The 22,437-nt window shown below is 41.4% G+C and overlaps 1 protein-coding gene, 1 long non-coding RNA gene and 6 other non-coding genes across 8 annotated transcripts in view; 2 read left to right on the top strand and 6 right to left on the bottom strand.

The window, feature by feature from the left end:
• Positions 1 to 301: 301 nt before the first annotated feature.
• The window catches only part of LOC115052583 (NACHT, LRR and PYD domains-containing protein 3-like), a 111,704-nt gene continuing 89,568 nt past the window's right edge, over positions 302 to 22,437 (bottom strand). Inside the window, exons 9-12 of the mRNA XM_029516783.1 lie at positions 4,948 to 5,121; positions 1,899 to 2,072; positions 1,775 to 1,821; positions 302 to 1,405 (exon numbers count right to left, since the gene is read on the bottom strand). Coding sequence (XP_029372643.1) covers positions 873 to 1,405; positions 1,775 to 1,821; positions 1,899 to 2,072; positions 4,948 to 5,121 — 928 coding nt within the window. The 3' untranslated portion in view covers positions 302 to 872. The remainder of the gene's footprint in view (positions 1,406 to 1,774; positions 1,822 to 1,898; positions 2,073 to 4,947; positions 5,122 to 22,437) is intronic.
• Positions 9,102 to 9,837, bottom strand: LOC115052619 (uncharacterized). The gene is made up of 3 exons (XR_003841379.1): positions 9,779 to 9,837; positions 9,273 to 9,452; positions 9,102 to 9,150 (listed from the first exon to the last, which is right to left on the bottom strand). It is a non-coding gene; the product is annotated as an uncharacterized LOC115052619 (long non-coding RNA).
• On the top strand, positions 14,069 to 14,259 carry LOC115058003 (U2 spliceosomal RNA). Its single transcript, XR_003842003.1, has one exon. It is a non-coding gene; the product is annotated as a U2 spliceosomal RNA (small nuclear RNA).
• trnac-gca (transfer RNA cysteine (anticodon GCA)) lies at positions 15,248 to 15,319 on the bottom strand. The gene has a single exon. It is a non-coding gene; the product is annotated as a tRNA-Cys (tRNA).
• Positions 16,558 to 16,668, top strand: trnal-caa (transfer RNA leucine (anticodon CAA)). The gene is made up of 2 exons: positions 16,558 to 16,595; positions 16,623 to 16,668. It is a non-coding gene; the product is annotated as a tRNA-Leu (tRNA).
• trnaw-cca (transfer RNA tryptophan (anticodon CCA)) lies at positions 18,168 to 18,239 on the bottom strand. The gene has a single exon. It is a non-coding gene; the product is annotated as a tRNA-Trp (tRNA).
• trnac-gca (transfer RNA cysteine (anticodon GCA)) lies at positions 19,755 to 19,826 on the bottom strand. Its single transcript has one exon. It is a non-coding gene; the product is annotated as a tRNA-Cys (tRNA).
• Positions 21,500 to 21,573, bottom strand: trnai-aau (transfer RNA isoleucine (anticodon AAU)). The gene has a single exon. It is a non-coding gene; the product is annotated as a tRNA-Ile (tRNA).

Below are 22,437 nucleotides of genomic sequence, written 5' to 3'. Positions count from 1 at the left end.
TTTATTGATTCAGTCTGGTCAGCAGAATATAACCTGATGAAATCAGCAACATTAAACTGATGTTTCTACATGAATACATCACTGATTCTAAAACCATAAACTGAACATGAATCCAGCACTCAGCGTTACAGCAGCACACCTCTGTTACTGTGGAGCTGTGTCTCTTTTCTACTTTATTATAGATGACAGAAAAAAACTCCAGATAAGAAGCAGCTGTACATGCAGTGACTAGTTCTCCTGCTCAGGTATCGTCTCTCAGATCATCATGTGTCTTTGTGTGTCTTTGTGTCCGATGCTTCACAGCTCACAGGCCAAAGTACGTGCTGGCCTTCATGGCTCACCTGTACAGATCAGAGAGCTCAGCTTGCTGCAGAGCTGTTATAACGCTCCAAAGCAGGAGGTGGAAATGACTTTTCCTGTTTCAGTCACTGTGGGAGCAGCCTGGTCCAAAAGGGTTGGATTAAGGTTCTGAATGAATCCTGGAGTGTTCTGGGTGGGAAGTGCCATCTCAGGCTCCCTTTAAAAGCCAGACGGGCTTGAACAGCAGCTGATTGCTGTGATGATGAACTCTGAGTTCCTGATGATTCTCTCGGAGGAACTGAACGGTTCCTGTGATCCATGTTTGTCTCATTCAGACTGCAGCCTGAAGTCCCGGGGACATCATGCTAATGAACAGATCAGTGGAACTGAAATAAACTGACAGTCCAACAGGAGGCAGGAAGAAGAAAATAAAGGCCACAGACAACAATTCATCTGAAGATATTCAGTATTAACGCTGAGAGAAGTTCAGATCTCATCGTCAGTCCAGCCATCACATTTTCTTCCCTTTTTACCAACAGTGAAGTATAACAGTTTCTAGTTTCAAGCCTCCTTCAATACAACTTCCTCAGAGACACTGAAGAACGAGACCCGACGAAGAACCCAGGATAGAGAGGTTCAGTGAATGTGGTGTTGAAGGTGTGGAGGTGGATCAGTGAGTCAGAGGAGACTCTGTAGAAGGACAGAGAGCCAGCAGGACAGTCCACATACACTGCTACTCTGTTAGAGACAGAGGAGGAGGAGGAGAGGGATGTTCTTCTGTAGTTGTGACAGACAGAGTAACCACCCTTAGAGCACATCAGAGTCCAGGAATGATCGTTATATTCGAACAAACAGTCATCACTGTATCCTTTCCTTCTGATTCCTCTGTAGCTCACTGAGATATAAACCAGTCCTCTCCACTCGACCTCCCAGTAACAGCGACCAGTCAGACCATTTCTACACAGCAGCTGAGGACAGTTATTAAATCTGTCTGGATGATCAGGATATGACTGATACTCTGCTACACGTGTCACCTTCCTTTTGTTGTCAGACAGTTTGAGGTTTCTGTGGATTGTGTTTGTGTCCAGTTCCAGTTCACAGACATCTGATGGAGAGAACAAGAAACAACAGTTGCAGTTTATCATCTGTTCATTTATCAACAACTTTACTGAAAGTGAATCATTCAAACTTACATTTTATCACCTGTGAATAATGTTTGACTACATTTAAATTAAAAGCCAACAATCCAGTTAGAACATCAACAGTTACTGAACATGAGAGTCAAGATGTCAGCAATGTTCTGCTTTTTTTCTGCTGTGGAGTCAAAGATGACGGCTGATGGAGATCCACATCAATGAACACATGAAGTGTTGATCCTGAATGAAACTCATCTTTGTACTTCAGTCAGAAATGTAAAAATCTAGTGTAACATGAGCAGCTGAGTTTTCATGAATCAAAGTGAAAACACACTCACACTTCCTCGGACCAGGTCTCAGTGTCTGTGGTCCACCATGGTCCACCCTGGAGGAAGAAACAGAGTCAGGATCAACTTGATCCACCATCAAACATGAAGCAGAGTTCCTCAGAGCTGTCCAGACCTGAGAGTGTCCAGTCTCCAGTCTGGATCCTCCAGTCCAGCAGACAGAAGCTTCACTCCTGAGTCTCCTGGATGATTGTAGCTCAGGTCCAGTTCTCTCAGATGGGAGGGGTTGGAGCTGAGAGCTGAGGCCAGAGAAGAACAGCCTTCCTCTGAGAGCAGACATCCTGACAGACTGAACACACACACACACACGAAATGTTTTGTGGAAATAATGTCAGATGAAAGAACTATTGAATAAAATTAAGAAAACAGCTTCACTTTCTACACTAACAGAACAATATCATGCCATCTGCTCCGCTTCAGTGGAACCTTATGTACAAAACAATACTTTCCTTTTCTATAAAGGATAAGGTTATGGTTTAAGGGGGGGGAGAAAAAAAAAAAAAGTGTCCAATACCAGCAAATTTGACTACTCTGGTAGAAGAGCTCAACCAATTTTATCTGAGATTTGACTGTAAGGACTTTTCTGAAAATCGATTCAAATTCAGGGCTGCTGCAGTCAGCAGCCTGATTCAGATAGATGAAATCAGTGTGTGGAACATTTTTGAAAAGATGAACCTGATGGCAACAGGTCGACTACTTAAATGTTGTGTCCCATTCTTAAATGAAATCTTTACATTTTTCAGGGGTCCTTGTTACTTAAAATGTCCTCATAATGGAAAGAATCCATTATTGTTTCAATGGCAAAGGTACCAACACCAAAGATATTAAATGATTATCGTCTTGTGGCCCTCACCTCAGTGGTGATGAAGAGTTTTGAGCCCCTGGTTAAAAAACGTTTGCTTTCAATGACACAGACAATGAAAGGAAATCACATGCACGTCTATGCTTCGCTGACTTTTCATCAGCCTTTAACTGTATTCAGCCTCATGTTCTTGCTCAGAGGCTTTCAGAAATTCCCAGCGTTGATTTTGGAACCATATGTTGGTTCGTTGATTTTCTGACGAGGCTGCAGAGAACTGGTGTTAAAGAAACCCTGTCTGAGGCCTTATTGCGTTCCACAGGTTCACCTCGGGAGTGTGTATTGTCACCGCTTCTGTTCTTCCCTGACACCAATGATTGTAAGAGCATGTTTGAGTCAAGGTTTATCATAAAATTTGAAGATGTGATTGTTAGCCTCCTGCAGGACCACAAGGTGGGCCATGGACCTGTCATTTACTATTTTGTTAAATGGCCTGATGACCCTTACCTGCAGCTTAACGTGTCTAAAATAAAAGAGATGATCCTCGACTTCTGCAAGAACCCTCCTGCCTCCTTTTATCTGATGCAACTGAGATGATTTAATGTTGACAAAAAGCTTCTTAAAATATTTTATTCATCTGTTACTGACACCATTTTAACTTTTACTTTTATCTGTTGGTTTGATAACCTCAGCATTTTAAATAGGAACAAGCTGAGGAATGTGGTCAAACTGAAAAAAACAAAAAAACAAAAAAACATTGGCATCAGCCTCAATGATCTGGGAAAAGTGTATCAAGCTAGAGGCACTCAGAGGGCAAAGACCATTCTGGAGAACTCTCTTCATGGAGAGTTTCAGCTTCTCCCTTCTAAGAGAAGGTACACTTTCCCCAGTAGGGCTAAATAAAACATATCTTAATTCCTTTGTTCCATCTGCCATTTGATTTTTAAATAAGCTGTAGGTGAGCTTGTTGGGAGTGATACACCCGTGAAACTGTGATGACTGTGTATTATGCATTTTATATTTGTACTATTAATTTTATTGTCATGTAAAAAATGATTGTTTTAACTTCAGCTGCAAACCAAAACTGCCCTTTGGGAACATTAAAGATTTTCAAAATCAAATTAAAATCAAATTTTTCAAAAATCAAACAGATGACTCTGATGACTGTACAGACAGCTGAGTATAAAATATCACCATTTTCATGGGTGCAGTTACAATTAACCAGAAAATAACTCAGATAAATGAAGAGAATATATAATCTGGTCTTTAGACACTGCAGCAGGAACAACAAGCACTCATGAGGAGGTGACACAGGTGACAAAAGTACTCATATTCTGTACAGATACATGTGGAAAAAAACACTCTGTTAAAAGAAATACCGATTCAACTTCTTTACTCAAGTAAAAGTAAGAAAGTACAGGCTCTGAAATGTACTTTCAAAGTAAAAGTAAAAAGTAAATATGAATTTTTGCCATTTGCCATACATCCTTAAAAAGTCTAAGCCCCCCCAAGCAAAAATAAAAATACTGTAAGCAGCATCCACAATCAACTGTTGCATTGCTATGCCATTGCTGGGAGAGCTGTCAAAACTGTAACATATGTATGAAACCAATCAAATCACGCATTACGAAAAAGTTGCACACCGTTACTGAATACAAGTTATCAGTTCTCTCTATCTGCCCTCTTCCACTCCCCCTTCTCCCTCTTTCCCTCTCTAGTCTGTGTAGTTTTTTTTTTTAAGTAATGAGCCTGTTTTTACAATGTAAGGAATAGAAAATACATATTTTTGTGTAGAAATCTAGGGAGTAAAAGTAAAAAGTCGTCAGAGAGATAAATACTCAAGTAAAGTACAGATACCTGAAAAATCTACTTAAGTACAGTAACGAAGTATTTGTACTTCATTACTTGTCACCTCTGATGAGCTGCATGAATTAAAAAGCTGCTACTTTTTAGAGAATCAGCAGCAACAAAGAAACACTGAAAGAAAACACAAAGATAAACAGCAGAGCAACACAACAGCTGAACCACAAACACACTGATTAAAGTAAAGACACAGTTACACAAACACTGTATACTGACACATTGATTCTGCTTTGTGTTCAACCAGGTTCATTCATCCACAGAGCATCATGTCAGCAGTCCACTCAACCTCTGATGTCTTTGAGTCCCTTAAATATTTTCCTGAATGAGAACTCGCATCACAACTGTGACAGATGCCATAAGCTGCAGAAAGGTTGTGTTTTGTGTTGTATTTTACACTGATGACAATCTCCCAAATCTAAAGACATCTTCAGTTCATTTTACTTCATTTAATGAAAAATCATAAAAATATATAAAAATTCTTGACAAAAACATAAACTCTGACCTGAGAGTTTCCAGCTCACAGTGTGGACTCTTCAAACCAACAGACAGCAGCTTCACTCCTGAATCCTGCAGGTTGTTGTTACTCAGGTCCAGATCTCTCAGACTAGAGGACTGGGAGCTGAGGACTGAGGACAGAGCTTCACAGCTTCTGTCTGAGAGGTTACAGAGGCTCAGTCTGAAGAGGATTACAGAAAGAAAAACCATAATGCGATATGAACACTGCAGTGATATATATATACACACAGCCATTATTCAAAGTAAACAGCAGGTCATTGTATTATCAATGACCTGAAACAGTTGATCAGCAGGGTTGGCTACATTTCAGAGCTGAACTGACACCAGTACTGCTACCTGGTGTTTGGTACCCGTACTGAACGGTATTTCATTTAGGTACTTTACTGTGAATGTGTAACGCTTGAATAATCAACTTAAACATGGAATTATTATCATAAAAAACATGCAAATAGTTTTTGCTCTTATATTTTGAAAATTCTCAACAAAATTAAAAAACATAAGGAAATACAAACATAAAATTCATGTTTACCCTTTAAATATAAATATAGACCTTAAACTTTTGAACACTATAAAATAAACCTGAGATTGACAAAAAAAAAACCAACAAAAACACTTAGAATAATATCAGAGGTGCTTGTTTTTAGTTCGAGGGTTCTTTTTCAGAAAGACGAGCATTTTGACCCTTTCTGGTTACAGCTGTGCTCACTAAACACTTAGTTTGTTCCCAGCACATCAAACACTGCAATGATGTGCCTTTAAAGATAGTTTATGCTTCACCAGGTGCTTCCGCAAATTTCAAGTATTTCCACCACTAGGTTTTATTTTGCTTGACAAATATTGCACTGGGCATCAGCATGGATTCACCAATGTGTAACCCTTCAAGTGAATTGGTAATTGGAATTAACAAAATGATTTGGTAGGTCAGCATCTGTTATAATACTGAACCCTACTGAGCACAAACCTGAGTCCTCTAAGTCTACAGCCGGGACTCTCCAGTCCAGCAGACAGCAGCTTCACTCCTGAATCCTGCAGGTTGTTGTTACTCAGGTCCAGATCTCTCAGACTAGAGGACTGGGAGCTGAGGACTGAGGACAGAGCTTCACAGCTTCTGTCTGAGAGGTTACAGTCACTCAATCTGAAGAAGAAGCAGCAAAACAAGAGAAAAGTATTATAAAAATTGTTATACAAAAACATTTATTGATTCCAACCACATAAAAAGATTTAGTTGATCTTGTTGGATTTATGTGCACATACAGAACTTTGTTGGAGGCTTTGACCACTGGCAGCAGCCTCAGAAGAGCCTCCTCTGAAGCAGAGTATTTCTTCAGGTCAAACACGTCCAGATCTTTTTCTGATGACAGTAAGATGAAGACCAGAGCTGACCATTGAGCAGGAGACAGTTTATCTGTGGAGAGACGTCCTGATCTCAGGGACTGTTGGATCTCCTCCACCAGAGAACCATCATTCAGTTCATTCAGACAGTGAAACAGGTTGATACTTTTCTCTGGAGACACATTCTCACTGATCTTTGTCTTGATGTACTGGACTGTTTTCTGATTGGTCTCTGAGCTACTTCCTGTCTGTGCCACCAGGCCTCGTAGGAGAGTTTGGTTGGTCTGCAGTGAAAGACCCATAAGGAACCGGAGGAACAAGTCCAGGTGTCCATGTGGACTCTGTAAGGCCTCATCCACAGCACACTCATAGAATTTGTTTCCCAACCAGTATGGCCAGTATCGTTCTTCTGGCTTCAAAATGACTCCAGGGTCGATGAAGGTCAGACGGACATGAAGAGCAGCCAGAAACTCCTGAACACTCAGATGGACGAAGCAGAAGACCTTGTCCTTGTACAGCCCTGTCTCCTCTTTGAAGATCTGTGTGAACACTCCTGAGTAAACTGATGCTGCTCTGATATCGATGCCACACTCTGTCAGGTCTGATTCATAGAAGATCAGGTTTCCTTTCTGCAGCTGCTCAAAAGCCACTTTTCCCAGAGACTCAATCATCTTCCTGGTCTCTGGACTCCAGTGTGGATCTGACTCAGCTCCTCCATCGTACTTGACCTTCTTCAGTTTGCACTGAACCACCAGGAAGTGGATGTACATCTCAGTCAGGGTCTTGGGCAGCTCTCCTCCCTCTCTGGTCTTCAACACCTCCTCCAGAACTGTAGCAGTGATCCAGCAGAAGACTGGGATGTGGCACATGATGTGGAGGCTTCGTGAGGTCTTGATGTGGGAGATGATCCTGCTGGCCTGCTCCTCATGTCTGAACCTCTTCCTGAAGTATTCCTCCTTCTGGGGGTCAATGAACCCTCTGACCTCTGTCACCATGTCAACACACTGAGGAAGGATCTGATTGGCTGCTGCAGGTCGTGTGGTTATCCAGAGGCGAGCAGAGGGAAGCAGTTTCCCCCTGATGAGGTTTGTCAGCAGCACGTCCACTGAGGTGGACTCTGTAGGATCAGTCAGGACCTCAGTGTTGTGGAAGTCCAGAGGAAGTCGACACTCATCCAGACCGTCAAAGATGAACACAACCTGGAAGTGATCAAAGCTGCACATTGCTGCTTCTTTGGTTTCAGTGAAGAAGAGATGAACAAGTTCCACCAAGCTGAACTTCTTCTCTTTCAGCACATTCAGCTCTCTGAAGGTGAAGGGGAATGTGAACTCTATGTCCTGGTTGGCTTTGTCTTCAGCCCAGTCCAGAGTGAACTTCTGTGTTAAGACGGTTTTCCCAATGCCAGCCACTCCCTTTGTCATCACTGTTCTGATTGCTTGGTCTCTTCCAGGTGGGGCTTTAAAGATGTCTTCTTGTCTGATGCTTGTTTCTGCTCTGTCCTGTTTCCTGGATGCTGTTTCAATCTGTCTGACCTCATGTTCCTCATTGACCTCTCCAGTCCCTCCCTCTGTGATGTAGAGCTCTGTGTAGATCTGATTCAGAAGGGTTGGGTTTCCTGCTTTAGAGATCCCCTCAAACACACACTGGAACTTCTTCTTCAGGCCAGATTTGAGTTTATGTCGACAAACTGAAGCATGACTTTCTGAATACGCACACAAAAAAAAATTAAACTACAAGGTTGATTTTTACTTCTAAAGGAATAAGAATATCATATCCCTCCGTCTCCTCAGACTTTAGTAAATGTCTAATTGACCATCATGTTAAATCCTCTTACTGATCTGCAGACAGTCAGCCAGCTCCTCCTGCTTCATCCTCCTCAGGAAGTTCACTGTGATCTTCAGAAATGCCTCTCTGCTCCTCCTCTGCTCTTCATCCACCTCATCATCCTCATTCTTCATGAATTGTGGGTAATCTGGACTCAGACTCCTTTTCATTTTCTTCAGCTCGTTCTTCACAAAACAGACGATGTTCTCCTCCAGCAGCTGGAACACAATAACATCCTGTGTAAAGTTCACTCTCAGTATAAACTGATGGATCAAAGCATCAGATCATCAGTCAGCAGAGTTCAACTTTAGCTGCTGCTGTATCATCTGCTGCCACGTCTCTTTCCAGAACTACACAGAAAGATTCAGACCTGCTGACTTCACTAAACTAACTTCACTGGTGTAACTTACTAAGTTTGACTTTAGATTCTGACAACACAGAGATCCTGATCATCACATGAAGACCAAACTGATACAGCCCTTCAACACATCAACTTAGGAAGTGAAAATTCAGGGTATTAACTGTGACTGTGGCTGAAGATGGATCAGACCACCTGAACTAGTTCACTGATGAATTATTCCATCTTTAAACCCTGTAGAGACAGAGTCCATGGAGGTCCAGGACTGAATCTGATTAACTTTGCTCTTTGTTATTAAGTCACAGCTCAAATTATCTTGAAAACAACTAAATATTGAACTTTACTTTAAGATTCACTGTAGATGAAGAAGAAGGAGCAGAAATGTTTTGTAAAAGTCTCCAACAGACCATATTCATACAGAACATATCTGTTGAGGCTGATGGATTATTGCTCTGTGGTGAACTACAACTCCCAGTCCTCTCCCACTCTCTCCCACCCCAAACCTGTTCAATCCCAATTCAACTCCTGTCTGTCACAGAGTAAAGCTCTACTGGTCTAAAGAGTGCAGCTTCAAACTCAAGTCTTTGTTGGTGTCTGTTGTAGTCACTGGATGAACATTTACACACCATAAATATGGAGTCCAGGTCTGTGTGATGATGTTTGTCAGACTGAACTCTGAGGAGAAAAGACACAAACACACAGTTTGTTCCAGGAGTTTTCTATGAACACCAGAGAAACTGATAGACAAGCTTTGATACCTTTAATGAGTCAAACAACAACAAATGATCAGCTTTTACCTTTTTTCTTTGATCAGGTTATCCAGAGACTGATCACTCCTCACGGACACACAGCTGGATACAGCAGACTGTTGTCCTCCCTTCAAGTTCATTGGAGGACCCATTGACTGATCACTCTTCATGGAGACACAGCTCACAGGAGAATCTGGTTTCGACCTCTTGTTGCTAGTACAAACATAGCTGGAAGTAAAATGATCAACAACCAATAAACTGAACAGAAAAAGATCAGTTTAAAATAAAATACTGAGGTTAGGTTTTCATTTGTATAGCTATGAATCATTCTGTTACTTTAATTGAAATGTGCAAGACAAATACTTATGCTACAACTACTACTACTACTACTCCTAATAATAATAATAATAATAATATTAATATCTACTCATGTTGGTTGAGCTCTCTATTAATACAGTAAAAAAAACCTAAGTGACAGTGAGAGTGAATAATGATGGAGCAGTGATCTGAGTGCTGAGCTCTGACAGATGGACAGTTAGAGATCCTCATCTCACCTCTGAGCTTTGGTCTGACTCTCATGTTCCCCACACAGAGTGGTTTTAGAGGGAGGGGCTCCCTCCTCTCTGTCCTCACACTGATTCATAGGTGAGCCTCCACCTGCTGGAAAAGTTACACAATCATCAACAAAAACAATGTCACTCTGAGCTCAACCGACAGATGGAGCAATCAGAAATATAGTTCTCTTTATTATTTCAAAATTTTCTTTACCATTTATGTACATTAGTTTATTATCATGAGTCTGAGGACAATATCATGTGCCAAAGATGAAAATGAGGAAATGAATACCACAAATAAATGTCCATGGGCTCCAGTCACTTAACTATTTGTTCTTTTTGTTTTTGCTACATCAACATTAAACTGACATCACTTCCCTCTTTACTGTCTTCAGTTTAGAAAACTGCACTTCCCTGTTTTTGTGGTTTCACTGTATAAAAAAAATCTGCAGAACTGAGACAATGTTTTCAGGAGACACAGACCTTGATTATTAAATCGGTGTCTTCATGGCTGAAGGTGATAAACAATAAAAATTATTTCCCTGAAAAATGACTCAAGTTTGTCTTTGATCTGAAACCATGTGTGAACATTTCACATTAAATCAAACACAGTATGGATAAAAACCATCAAACTGCTTTTGCTGAACAAAACTGGTCAAATTAAACTGCTGCCTTTATTTCTCATTCTTTCTGTTTGTATTGGAGGAAAAATGAACCAGGAAACTAAGTCAAACAGAGTTCAGAGGCTTCTCAGCTAGTCGACCAGGTCTGAGGAAACTTTCAACAATAAACTTGGTTACAACCAATCTGCTGCCAAAAGTAACATGAAAATCAAAGATAAAAGTGATCCTGTTCAGACATTTATAGATTCTCACCTGTTGAACTCCCTTCAGGTCCATTTACACACACAGATTTGTGTACTCAGGAAATGTGTCGCTGCTTGTTCTTTCTCATCAGTCTTGTCCCGTGTTTGATGTGAGGAAAAGTCACTTCCTCAACACTGAACCAGTTTTTTCCTCAAAATCGGAATCAGTCATGTGATGAACTTCTACACTCTGTCCAATAGTTAGAGAGAACTGAGTTCTTCATCATCTGTAAACAGGCAGTTTGGATCAGAGATCATTGTTTTCTTCCTTTCTAGAGAATCACACTGAAAATCTGATGGAGCTCAACTTCACATTTAACCATTTGTTCAAATCTACATCAAGATAAATAGGCAAATACCTTTTCTTTGCTATACTAAAGACTGAGGAGGAAGCAGTCTTGGGCTTTACGACTGAGCTTGCTTCCTGTTACAAAAAGACTACAGCGCGGAATAATACAATAACCAATAATGAAATCATTACTGTCCTACAGTTTATAAATAATGCAACTATGACAGTTCTGCAGTTAAACAAATAATGGACTGATTACTGTTCTACAGTTAAACAAATACATAACACACAACCGAACATGTGCAGTCTACCACAATAACTAATTCCCTGTTTTCTGCTGCTTCTATAATTTGTTCACTCTTATGTCTGAGCACTGTATTTATTTGTATGACTCGTTTAAACTAAGGATATAAAACATTTGTTGCATTAAGCAGTTTACACAGCATTTGTGTACCTGATAAACTGCTCCTATTAGTTGTTTAACACAGTGATTCTCAACCGGGGGTCCGCGGACCCCTAGTGGTCTGTGGTGTGATTGCAAGGGGTCCGTGAAAAGGGGTCTCTTAAAAAAGATCCTATGACATTTATGTTTAAGTTAATCCGTCACGCTGTTGATACAAAGTTAACAGTATCTGCATCCCTTTCAAGTTATGAGGGCATGAGACTTAATTATAGACTTAATGATATATGATAATTATATGATATTCATTGAGGTTACATACTTTATGTTTTTGTTCTTGAAGAGTGCATAAAAAATCTGTTTTATGACATTCATATTCATGAAAGCTACTGTATATTAATTCTTTTTTTATTATTACAATATCTGGAAGCTCAAGTTCAGGAGATGCTGCATTAATGTTTTCTTACATATTTTTGGAAATGGCAAACTTTATAGCATACTTTGTTACCTTATGCCTAGAAGCTGCATAAGTATGATTTTTTTGGTTCTGGAAGTTGCTATAGAAAGCTCATATTGTCCTCAAAGAGTGAATAAATGCCAAAATGCTATTTAAAATGCAGTTTCTCCTGTTTCTATCAAACTGGGTCCTCAGGGTCGATCTAAAACATGCAGGGGGTCCAGAACCCCAGAAAGGTTGAGAACCACTGGTTTAACATATCAGCTACTGAACATAGTATTTAGCTGCAACATGTATTTAACTGTTTATAATGGCTGCTTCCTGTTTACAGAGCTCTTAACTTATTATTTATTCACATGATAACGATAAAAGTACAAAGTAAGGGAACTAGCATTACCCGCTACAGCGGGCACGACATGCTGTATTAGCAGCTGAGGCTAGCAGTAGTTAGCTGCCTTATTTACGGACGTTAACTACATTGCAAACACACACCACAACTTAAGAAATAAACTTAATATAACTGTATGAGGCGCTTTTGCACTTTGCTCACCTGTAGAACAGAAACAGAGACGGTCTTGGGTGAGTTTCGGCCTTCTGTGCTGCTTCCTGCTACAACAGGACTCCAGCGGCCGTCCGCCTCATTACAAAGCCGAGACTGACACCTTCTGACGCAAATGGGTGCTGATCTACAGTTACCTCAGGTGAAGGTGAGTGTTTTATCAGGGACACAGAGCGTTTTAAACTATATGAATGAGAAAAAATAATGCTGGGGGGGCAAATTAATTACAAGAACTAATTAGAAATAATTCTGGACATCATCTGAACGAATAAAACGTCCAGGGTGCCGCACTGTTCTTACACACTGGATATTCCTTCACTGTCCCATCATGAGATTTGACTTTGGCTGGAAGATGTCAGGAGTTTTTCAGCAGCACTGATTTACAGGAAAACACGGAGAATGTCATTTATCACTTTCTCCAGTAATGTGTACAGTTTTCACTGTGCTGCTCCTGAATCAGTGATGCTGTTGAATGTGTGTCGTCCCGCCCGGATGAAAGTAACACAATCAAATTGTGAACTGGAATTGGTTACATTTTTGTATTTTTTTGTTTTTTTCAAACATTGGACAACTTCCTCGCTAATTCACAATTACAAATATAAAATGCACTTCAATCATTTTATTTGCTTCAAATATGATTACAATTTTGCAATGATTTGCACATAAACCAGGGTTAGGGTTCGGAGCCAGCTTTCTTTGTGTTGTTCTCTTCCTACTTTTGTCTGTCATGACAATACAGAATCGTTGTGTTTTGATAAGCTGTTAACTCGCAGAGTGCGGCTGCATTACTTTCTTTCAGACAGGGACTTCCAACATTTATGCCAGGTTTTCTCCTAAACCATAAAACTGAGTTAAAAACTAAATTGCCTATAATATCATTATAAATATGACACGGGAAATGATAATCACAATGTTTAAACCGACAAATTTACTTTTAGGTCTCGGCAATAATTTAGTGGAAGTGTGACGTAGTCACCAGATTTTCTCTGGTCTGGGGAGTATTGCTTGCTGAAAGTGGTGACGTCATTTAGTGCGTTTACATTCTTCCGATTCTGAGTAAATCGCCGTATTACATTTGTCCTGTGTTACTTTGTACCGGCTCTCCCCAACGTGTTACTGCCATGTTAGATCTGAAATAAATTAATTGACGCTTTAAAATCATCGCGGTACTGATGATAATCCCGTTAGCCGGTCTATGACGTTTTCCATTGTATGTTAGCATTAAGCTAATATTGGGTTAAAGTACTTTTAATGCTATTTTAAATATATGAGTGTTCAGTGATTTGTGGTTTTATTCTGTGGATGACAAAGTTACTCTTTCATTTTATTATTCTCTCTTCCGGTCGAAAAAAAATGAGTCCAGTCGAAGAGAGCCGAATCTTCAGAGAATCCGTGCAGACAGGGGGGTTATTTTGATGGACACACCATGAGGCCAATCACATGAGAGGACAAACTGATGTTTTCACAATAATATTCAGCTGGTAAATTGACATAGATATGAAGTTTTACAGGTGACCAAGAAGAGACGTTTTCTTTGCTCTACAACGTAACTTTGTGAAAATAACATGTCTGTGGTTGTTTTCTGATCCCTCCTTCGTTTCTTCATGTCTTCTGTTTGTGTCTCTCTCTCGGAGTGATGTTGTTACTGAAGCCGACTCTGACCCCTCACTGAGCGGGTCGGTGCGGAGAAACACTCCGTTACCTCCGACAGCTGAGCGGTATCGCTTCTCGGCCTTTTGGCTAAGATCAAGTGTAGTATCTGTTCTTATCAGTTTAATATCTGATACGTCCCCTACCCGGGGACCATATATTAAATAGATTTTTGGAACAGGGACATGGAGTAGGGGCTTGCTCCGTCCACTCCACGCATCGACCTGGTATTGCAGTATCTCCAGGAACGGTGCACTCCCTCTGTGTGTTCAATACAAGTCCTGTAGAAACATCAGTTTAATGTTGCAGCTGATTTCATCAGGTTATATTCTGCTGACCAGACTGAATCAATAAAGTTTTGTTTCAACACGTCATCGTTTAAATGTTGGTTGTATTTTGCGTTTGTCAGCTGAATCCACAGAGTGACTGAAATGATGAAGTAAATCCAGGAAAGGAAAAACATTTGGCTCTGAATCTCAATGTAGATTTGAACAAAGAGCTCCAGCTGAAGAAAACAATGCTGTCTGTTTCCAGATGATGAAGAACTCAGTTCTCAGTTGATGCTCAGTTATCTCCATCTAGTGGACAGATGGTAGAAGTTGATTCCTGAAAAGAGGAAGTGACTTTTCCTCAGATCAAACTGTTGAAGGAGAACGAGCAGCTTCTTCCTCACTGACTCACTCAACCTCTGTCTCCTGGGTTTGGATTTAGGTCTGGGTCTGGGTCTAAGACCAGGTGGGCCTGCTCAGAGTCTGTGTGTTGTTGTGGCCGAGTGGAGTGATGGACTAGAAATCCATTGGGGTTTCCCTGTGCAGGTTCAAATCCTGCCAACAATGGTTTGTTGTTTCCATGGACCAAGTTTCCCATTTGGGGAGAGACACACCATGTTTGAGAATCTCTGTAATCTGCAAGGCATTAGGGTATGACAGAGCTGAGTTAGGACTCATCTAAGAGGATGAGAACATTTCCTCCAGTTTGTCACGCCCCACCTGTCATGTCTCTATTCCCCACCAGTGGGGTGGAGCCCACACTTTAAGAACGGTGGCCCTATAAGCATCCAACAGCATCACTGAGTCAGGAGCAGCAAAGTGACAACTGTACACATTACTGGAGAAAGTGATAAATTACATTCTGCATGTTTTCCAGCTAAATGAAGAGACGTTCAGTGTGTTAGAATAGCAGAGGATGGTTTTGATCCATTGACCTCTGGGTTATGAGCTTGTGCTTGCACATGAAAACATGCAGTGGCAGGGGGCACCCAGATTTGAACTGGGGACCTCTTGATCTGCAGTCAAATGCTCTACCACTGAGCTACACCCCCCATTAACACACACAGCCCATCACTGCAGATCAGCAGGTCTGACTGAAAACATACTGTAAAGTATGAACCACAGGGGTCAGACTGAGACTTCTGAAATGTTTCATAAATAGACTGAATAGGTGAGGGCTTTGGGACGGGGCTCACTGCAGCATCTGCTGTTGAGAGCTGCAGAACGATGTGCACTTTCACTACAGTTTGCAGACTCCGCCCACTGTGAGCCCCCCAGCCTGCATCAGAAAGGAGCAGCTTTTCTACTCAGAGACTCTCCCAGATGACTGAGCTCCTCAGATACCTGCCTAACGTAGCTGGGTTAGATGTAACTAACTCATCAATACTTCAAAACCTTGAGAAAATGACACACAACTGTGAGGAGCACAAGTATTCACTGACACACACATGGTTTCAGAGACAACCTGGAGAAAAACTTGTAGTCAGACGCGCTACCATTGCGCCACAGAGTCTTCTTCTAACGCTGTTCATTAAGTTCATTAACCAAATTAAACTGTCACCATGAGACCTACAAACTTTGAGAGCACCAGCACTGATCCCAACAGAATTTTAACACAGAGCCTTCAGATGTGCAGTCAGCCTTCCTGGAATTCAGATATTTTTTAAAAAGGTAGCTCATATGTCAGACAAATTTACAGCACACTTGCAGTGTGGTATATTTTCTTTCCTCTGACCTTTTCACTGCATTTTGCAGTGTGGTGTTGGTTTTGCACTGCATGTTGCAATACATTTGCAGTGAACTTTTTCTTCTTTTTTTTTTTTCACTTCGATTTGCAGTGAACTTTTGCACTGCTTTTGCCATGTCAGCAGGTCTGTGATGTCAGAAGGTCAAAAAGAACCCTTCATTCTGGATCTGATTCATTTGACTTTATCGTTGCAGACACCTGTTGACTTTATCATATCATCATTATCATTTGACGTTATGAACCCCAGACTCTTCCACTCTCCTGTATTGTATATCCCCTCCTCCTGCTCTCAAAATAATAGTCAAAATAATTTCATAAAGAGTTTGGTCTAGACCTGCTGTATTTGTTAAGGGCTTTGCTGTAACTTCATTATGATGTTTTGAAGTGTGATTTAAAAAATGGGGGTGGGGGCAAAACACTAGGAGATTTTTGGTTTTAGGTGGCATTCAATGGCTGTTGTTTTGTCATCACGTATATGTTTGTGTTCAGTTAGTAATTTGGTAGGATGACTACAATGAGGGGATACTTGAGCTAGGTCCATATGTCAGGATGGCCGAGTGGTCTAAGGCGCCAGACTCAAGGTTAGCTCCTTCCTGCACTAAAGGGCATTCTGGTCTCTGAATGGAGATGTGGGTTCAAATCCCACTCCTGACAAAGTCTCTTGTAAAATATGTGAACCAAAGATGATGGTGCAAAATCATCGCTAGTGTGAATATGGTGGAAGACTGAAGATCTTCCCTCTTCAGCTAGTGCAACTCATCTGTACATGTGAGCCATGAAAGCCAGCACGTACTTTGGCCTGTGAGCTGTGAAGCATCGGACACAAAGACAACACATGACAACACATCTTGAAGTGTTTATTTAAATCTAAAGCTCTTATGAATACAGTGTTCCACCCGTGGCTACCATCACTTTGAGTTACTCAAGTGGGGACCTACATCTGAGCTAAAGATACAAATATAATAATCTAAATATGCTTGTATTAGTGGTGCGACTGCTCTTGTTCTTTCTGTAGCTAAAAGTTGAAACCCAGCAAAACATATCAAATGATAAAAATAAAGATTTGAAGAAGGAATGAAAATCAAAGTGATGAACTGTGGATGGCAGCCTGCTGTTGGTCTGACTGAACAACGATGCAGAAACAACAGACAAAGTCAAATGAATCAGAATTAAGAATTAAGAATTAAGGGTTCAATTCAGTATAAAATGTCTTTTTAATCATCTGACATCACAAACCTTCTGACATCACAGACCGTCTGACATGGCAAAAGCAGTGCAAAAGTTCACTGCAAATGCACTGCAAATTGCAGTGAAAAAAAAATATCACTGCAAATGCTATGCAAATGCAAATGCACTGCAAACTCAACTGAGAGTGAAGCACTGCTGGGGTTTGAATGCAGGATGTTCTGTTTATAAGATGCAGCGAAGCATCAGTGCTGCCAGTTTCTCTGCAGTTTTTCTCTAAAACCACGTCTGTGTCAGTCAACGCTTGTGCTCCTCACAATTGTGTGTCACTTCCACAAAGGTTGAAAGCTGTGCTTCCTCACAACAAGAAGGTGCCCTGTTCTTTGAGTAGAAAACTATCCAGGCTGGAAAATGTTGAGTCACAGGAGCATTGCTGTGCATGGTTGTTGTGGCCGAATGGTTAAGGCGATGGACTAGAAATCCGTTGGGGTTTCCCCGCGCAGGTTCAAATCAGACAGTTTCTCTTTTCATCTGCTGCAGCAGCTCAGAGCCTCTGTGGTTCAGTTAAGGTCCAAAGAAGATGTAGATCAGTGGTAGATGTTCATCAAAAAAAAAGGCCACTCAAAGCAGAAACACTGCTCAGGCTGAAGACCGTCTTCAGACCCCATCTTCAGGTAGGTAGGTAGTTTGAAGGTTTGAAGTCTTCTGTGTGACAGGCAGAGATACTGTCCACTATATTAACGAGGAGCAGGAAAGAGAAACATCATGTGGTGTGTGACTTCACTTCCTCTGTGGAAAAACAAACAGAGAATGAAGTTCTCTAATGTCTTGTGAATGATAGTCCAATAGTCCTCCTGGAATTCTAAAATTGCCTGTGATGTGAAGAAATGAAATGGATCATCAGAAAAACACTTCCTGCTGCACCACAGAGTATGTGAGGGTTTACCAAAAGGTGCAAACAGATGATCTGACCCTGACGTGAGTTGAACACGCAACCTTCTGATCTGGAGTCAGACGCGCTACCATTGCGCCACAGAGTCGCACAGACTTGGGAAACTGAGACAACCTTGAGATAGCTCAGTTGGTAGAACGGAGGACTGAAGAGGCTGGTTGTTAAAATCTTTCGGTTGCTGGCTCAAATCTGGCTCGAAGGAGAATATTTTTTTTCTTTTTCTCTTGTCCAGATACTGCAGCAAGGTACACATCCATTTGAAGTGAATGTGAGAGTGTGACGTATGCATGTTAGTTGTTGATGCTGTTCTGTAAAAATCTGATGACCCCAAATGTTTCCCCTGGCGTCAAATTCCGATGTGATGGGAGTTCTATGTTGACCTCTCACACCCGAAGCGAGAATCATACCCCTAGACCAACGAGCCATTGACAGCAGGACATTTATGGCATTTAAAATGTAGTCAAATGTTTTCTGAGCATTGATCATACACTACAACATTTAGTATCCTTCCTAACCTTCCTAATTTTCGCTTCGGGTGCGAGAGGTCCCGTGTTCACCACACACTCCCTGATGGTCTACTCGCTAGGATTCACCGCTCTTACTGCCAGAGCCTGGGTTCGATTCCCGGTCAGGGAAAATTGTTTTAACAGATATTGATAACGGTATCGGGGAAAAACTTCATATCGTTGTTGGCAGTTGTGGAACTAATTTTCACTCCTATGCCGATGATCCCCTCCAACGAGACAACGACCTTTTGTTACTCAGTGTGATTCAACTTTGTTAAGATTTGGCAATATATATGAATGAATCTGATTTAATTTGAATCTGTGAGTTTTGTTTTGCTGGCCATCAGAATTTATAATGAAACTAGTTGTGCTAACTCAGACGTGGCTGGATTTGTGTTCTTTCTCTTGGCATGATAACACTGTGAGAGATGTGCATTTGAAGCCTTCACTGTGGGACTTTGGAGAAGTGGATGGTGAACAGAACATCCTGCATTAGTGGGGTCAGCCAGCCGAAGTAGCTCAGTTGGGAGAGCGTTAGACTGAAGATCTAAAGGTCCCTGGTTCAATCCCGAGTTTCAGAGGTGGTACCTGAGTGAGGTGCAAGCTCAGGTTTGTTTGACCTACGTTTCCAATGTTCTCCCTCCTCTTTCAACCACACCATGAAATATTGTGAGGTTGGATGGGTCACGCTGACTGGTTGTGTGTCCAAAAGGCTGTCAAACACATCTTTCTTCCATTTTCTCCTCCAAACATTTGTACACAGTTTTGATTTCCCATAATGTCATATGTGTGTCATTTTTGCAGTGAAGTATTTAATTAAATGTAAAACTGTTATAAACGGAGTGTTGCATTAGTGGCCACCATCACTTCAAGTAACCCAAATGGGAAAGATCCTTATCGACAGCATTGTTGTGCTGGCGGCCTGTTCCCCTGAGGTTAGTCTGTGTTGTGCAGGGTGCGTAATTCAGGCATTTCTGTCTCCCTGTGAACAAAAGTTACAGAAGGCAGTGAAAGATAATACCAACACCAGGTGCACTGAAATGAGAAACATCACAGACAAACAGAGTTTGTGTTTGCATATGAAAACGTAGTTTGGCAGGGGGCACCCAGATTTGAACTGGGGACCTCTTGATCTGCAGTCAAAGGCTCTACCACTGAGCTACACCCCCTATAAACACACACAGCCCATCACTGCAGATCAGCAGGTCTGACTGAAAACATACTGTAAAGTCTGAACCACAGCACTGCTGGGGTTTGAATTCTTTGGGTGAGAGAGGTCCTGGGTTCAAATCCTGGACGAGCCCTTATGTTATTTCGCCAATATCAGTTGCTGACCATCATGACTCTTACCAAAGTTTTTGTCCTGTGCAAAGCGGTCAATCACCAAATTTCCGCCTGCGCAACAACCACTAAATTACTGTTTCTCTTGTCTTGTCCAGAGATTGCAAGTAAAAGCTGTAACAGCTGAGAGTGAAGCACTGCTGGGGTTTGAATGCAGGATGTCCTGTTTACCAAAAGCCTCCAAAGCCCACTCAGGGACCTGCTGTGTTTAGTTCACTTGTTGCTGTGTTCCAACAAAGAGCTAAAGTCTTGTGGAGAATGTGGGCATTGACCCCACTACCTCTCACATGCTAAGCGAGCGCTCTACCATTTGAGCTAATTCCCCAGCCATCACCCCCATGTTCTCGAAACAAACCCAAAGTGAATATGATATATATACATATAATATAATGTATATTATTATATTCTAAATATAATATATATTATTATATTAAATAATTGCAGAGAGAGAGATGACCTGGCAGTGGTGGGATTTGAACCCACGCCAAGAAACTGGAGCCTGAATACAGCACACCTGTGTCACCTGTGAGAAAGCTCAAAGCTGTGTCCAAAGGTTTGGAGGAGTTCATGGCAAAAAGATGTGTTTGAAGCCATTTGGACACACAAGCAGTCAGCGTGCAGCATTCAACCTCACAATATTTCATGGTGTGGTTGAAAGAGGAGGCAGAAAAATTGGAAAATGGAGGTCATAAAAAGTCATTTGGCAAGAGTTATGGGGTACTTCGGGTGAGGTCAACTCTGACTGAGATGCAGAATGTCCTGTTTACAAGACAGACACTTTAAGCAGCCCAGCATCAGTACTGCCAGTTTGTGTCTGTATCGTAGAGGAAGAAAACACAAAGGTCTGTCACAAAGGTTCTAATGACATCAAAGAGATCAAAGACTCCTCCCACTTTTTCTCATGACCTCCACAGTAGAGTGCACTCTGTTAATGAAGCTCCAAAGACAAACATGGTCCTGCCAGATACCTTTGAGTTCTGCAGACAGAAGAAAGAACCAAACTGGGCCAGCAGCCAAATGTTTGTTGGATCGGGCATCCTGAAATGTCTCTCTTTTGTGCAGTCAGGATGTCCAAGCAATCTCAGACTGTCCCTGTTTTACCAGCAGCTCTACAAGTGAATTGGTCTTTTTCTTTGTCCTCTTTGCAGTATACACATTACACTTCCATCACCAGAGATTCAGGGTGTTGCGCAAGATAAGTACTTCCTGTGCTCCATTATCAACGCTGAAGATGACAGGGATTGAACGCAGGGCCTCATACATGCAAAGCATGCACTCTACCACTGAGCTACATCCCCTGCATGGTGCACAATGCCAGCTGGAAACTAATCACTAAACTGTTACAAAGGAAATGATCAATCTGCAGTCTTTGCTCTGATCATTGTAACTTTAAGCTGCACTTCTAATGACCACCAGGGGGCAGTTCCACTGGTTGGAAAAAGACTTCAGACTGCATCAAAGTCTATGGAGAGAACAACAACAAGTTCAGAGATGCTGCTTGTGGCCAGTTTGGGGATTGAACCCATGACCTTGGCATTATTAGCACCACGCTCTAACCAGCTGAGCTAACTGGCCTGGGAGAAAGAGTTTTTTTGGCTTATTTTTACAAATCTTTAACCAGCTGACAGCATTGGCTGTGTCACTCAGTCACTCTGTGGATTCAGCTGACAAATGCAAAACACAACCAACATTTAAACGATGACCTGTTGAAACAAAACTTATAACCTGACGAAATCAACTCCATCTTCACCTGCTAACATTAAACCGATGTCTACATGAATGCATCACTGATTCTAAAACCATAAACTGAACATGAACACTGTGTACACAACACAACACAACACCAAGTTCTGAGATGCTGCTTGTGGCCAGTTTGGGGATTGAACCCATGACCTTGGCGTTATTAGCACCACGCTCTAAACAGCTAACCGGCCTGTGTGAAAATGTTTTATTGGCTTATTTTTACAAATCAAACTTAAATAATTACATAGCCTGTCGTAGCTCAAAGCTTTTGATCCAGTGAGACATTTATAAGCAGTTAGAGCACATTGAACAGAACCTGTTGAAGTCAGAGAAGCCTTCCTGAATTCATGTTGTCTAACTTACTGACACTTGAATAGTGGAACTGCAGACAGCGGACACATCATATGAGGGGCTCCTCTGGGATTTACACACAGAACCTCTTGCACCCAAAGTCAGAATCATACCCCTCGATCAGGGGTCTGCAACCTTTATTTATTTAACCTTTATTGCCATTATTTAGTTTGATATTGATTAAGAAAAACCAATAACATCCAACCACCACCCAAAACAGAGGTTCATGATGACCCTGTAGTTGGCACACACCCTCTGGTCCCCCTTCTTGAAGGGCTGTTCATCATTATTTTGTTTGTGTGTAGCTGTTCTGTTCTGTTCTTAATGTTGGATCTTTCTTGTCAA

The sequence above is a fragment of the Echeneis naucrates genome, chromosome 2, assembly GCF_900963305.1.
Source record: "Echeneis naucrates chromosome 2, fEcheNa1.1, whole genome shotgun sequence".
Taxonomy (NCBI): Eukaryota; Metazoa; Chordata; class Actinopteri; order Carangiformes; family Echeneidae; genus Echeneis; species Echeneis naucrates.
This window is presented reverse-complemented; position numbering and strand designations above follow the sequence as displayed.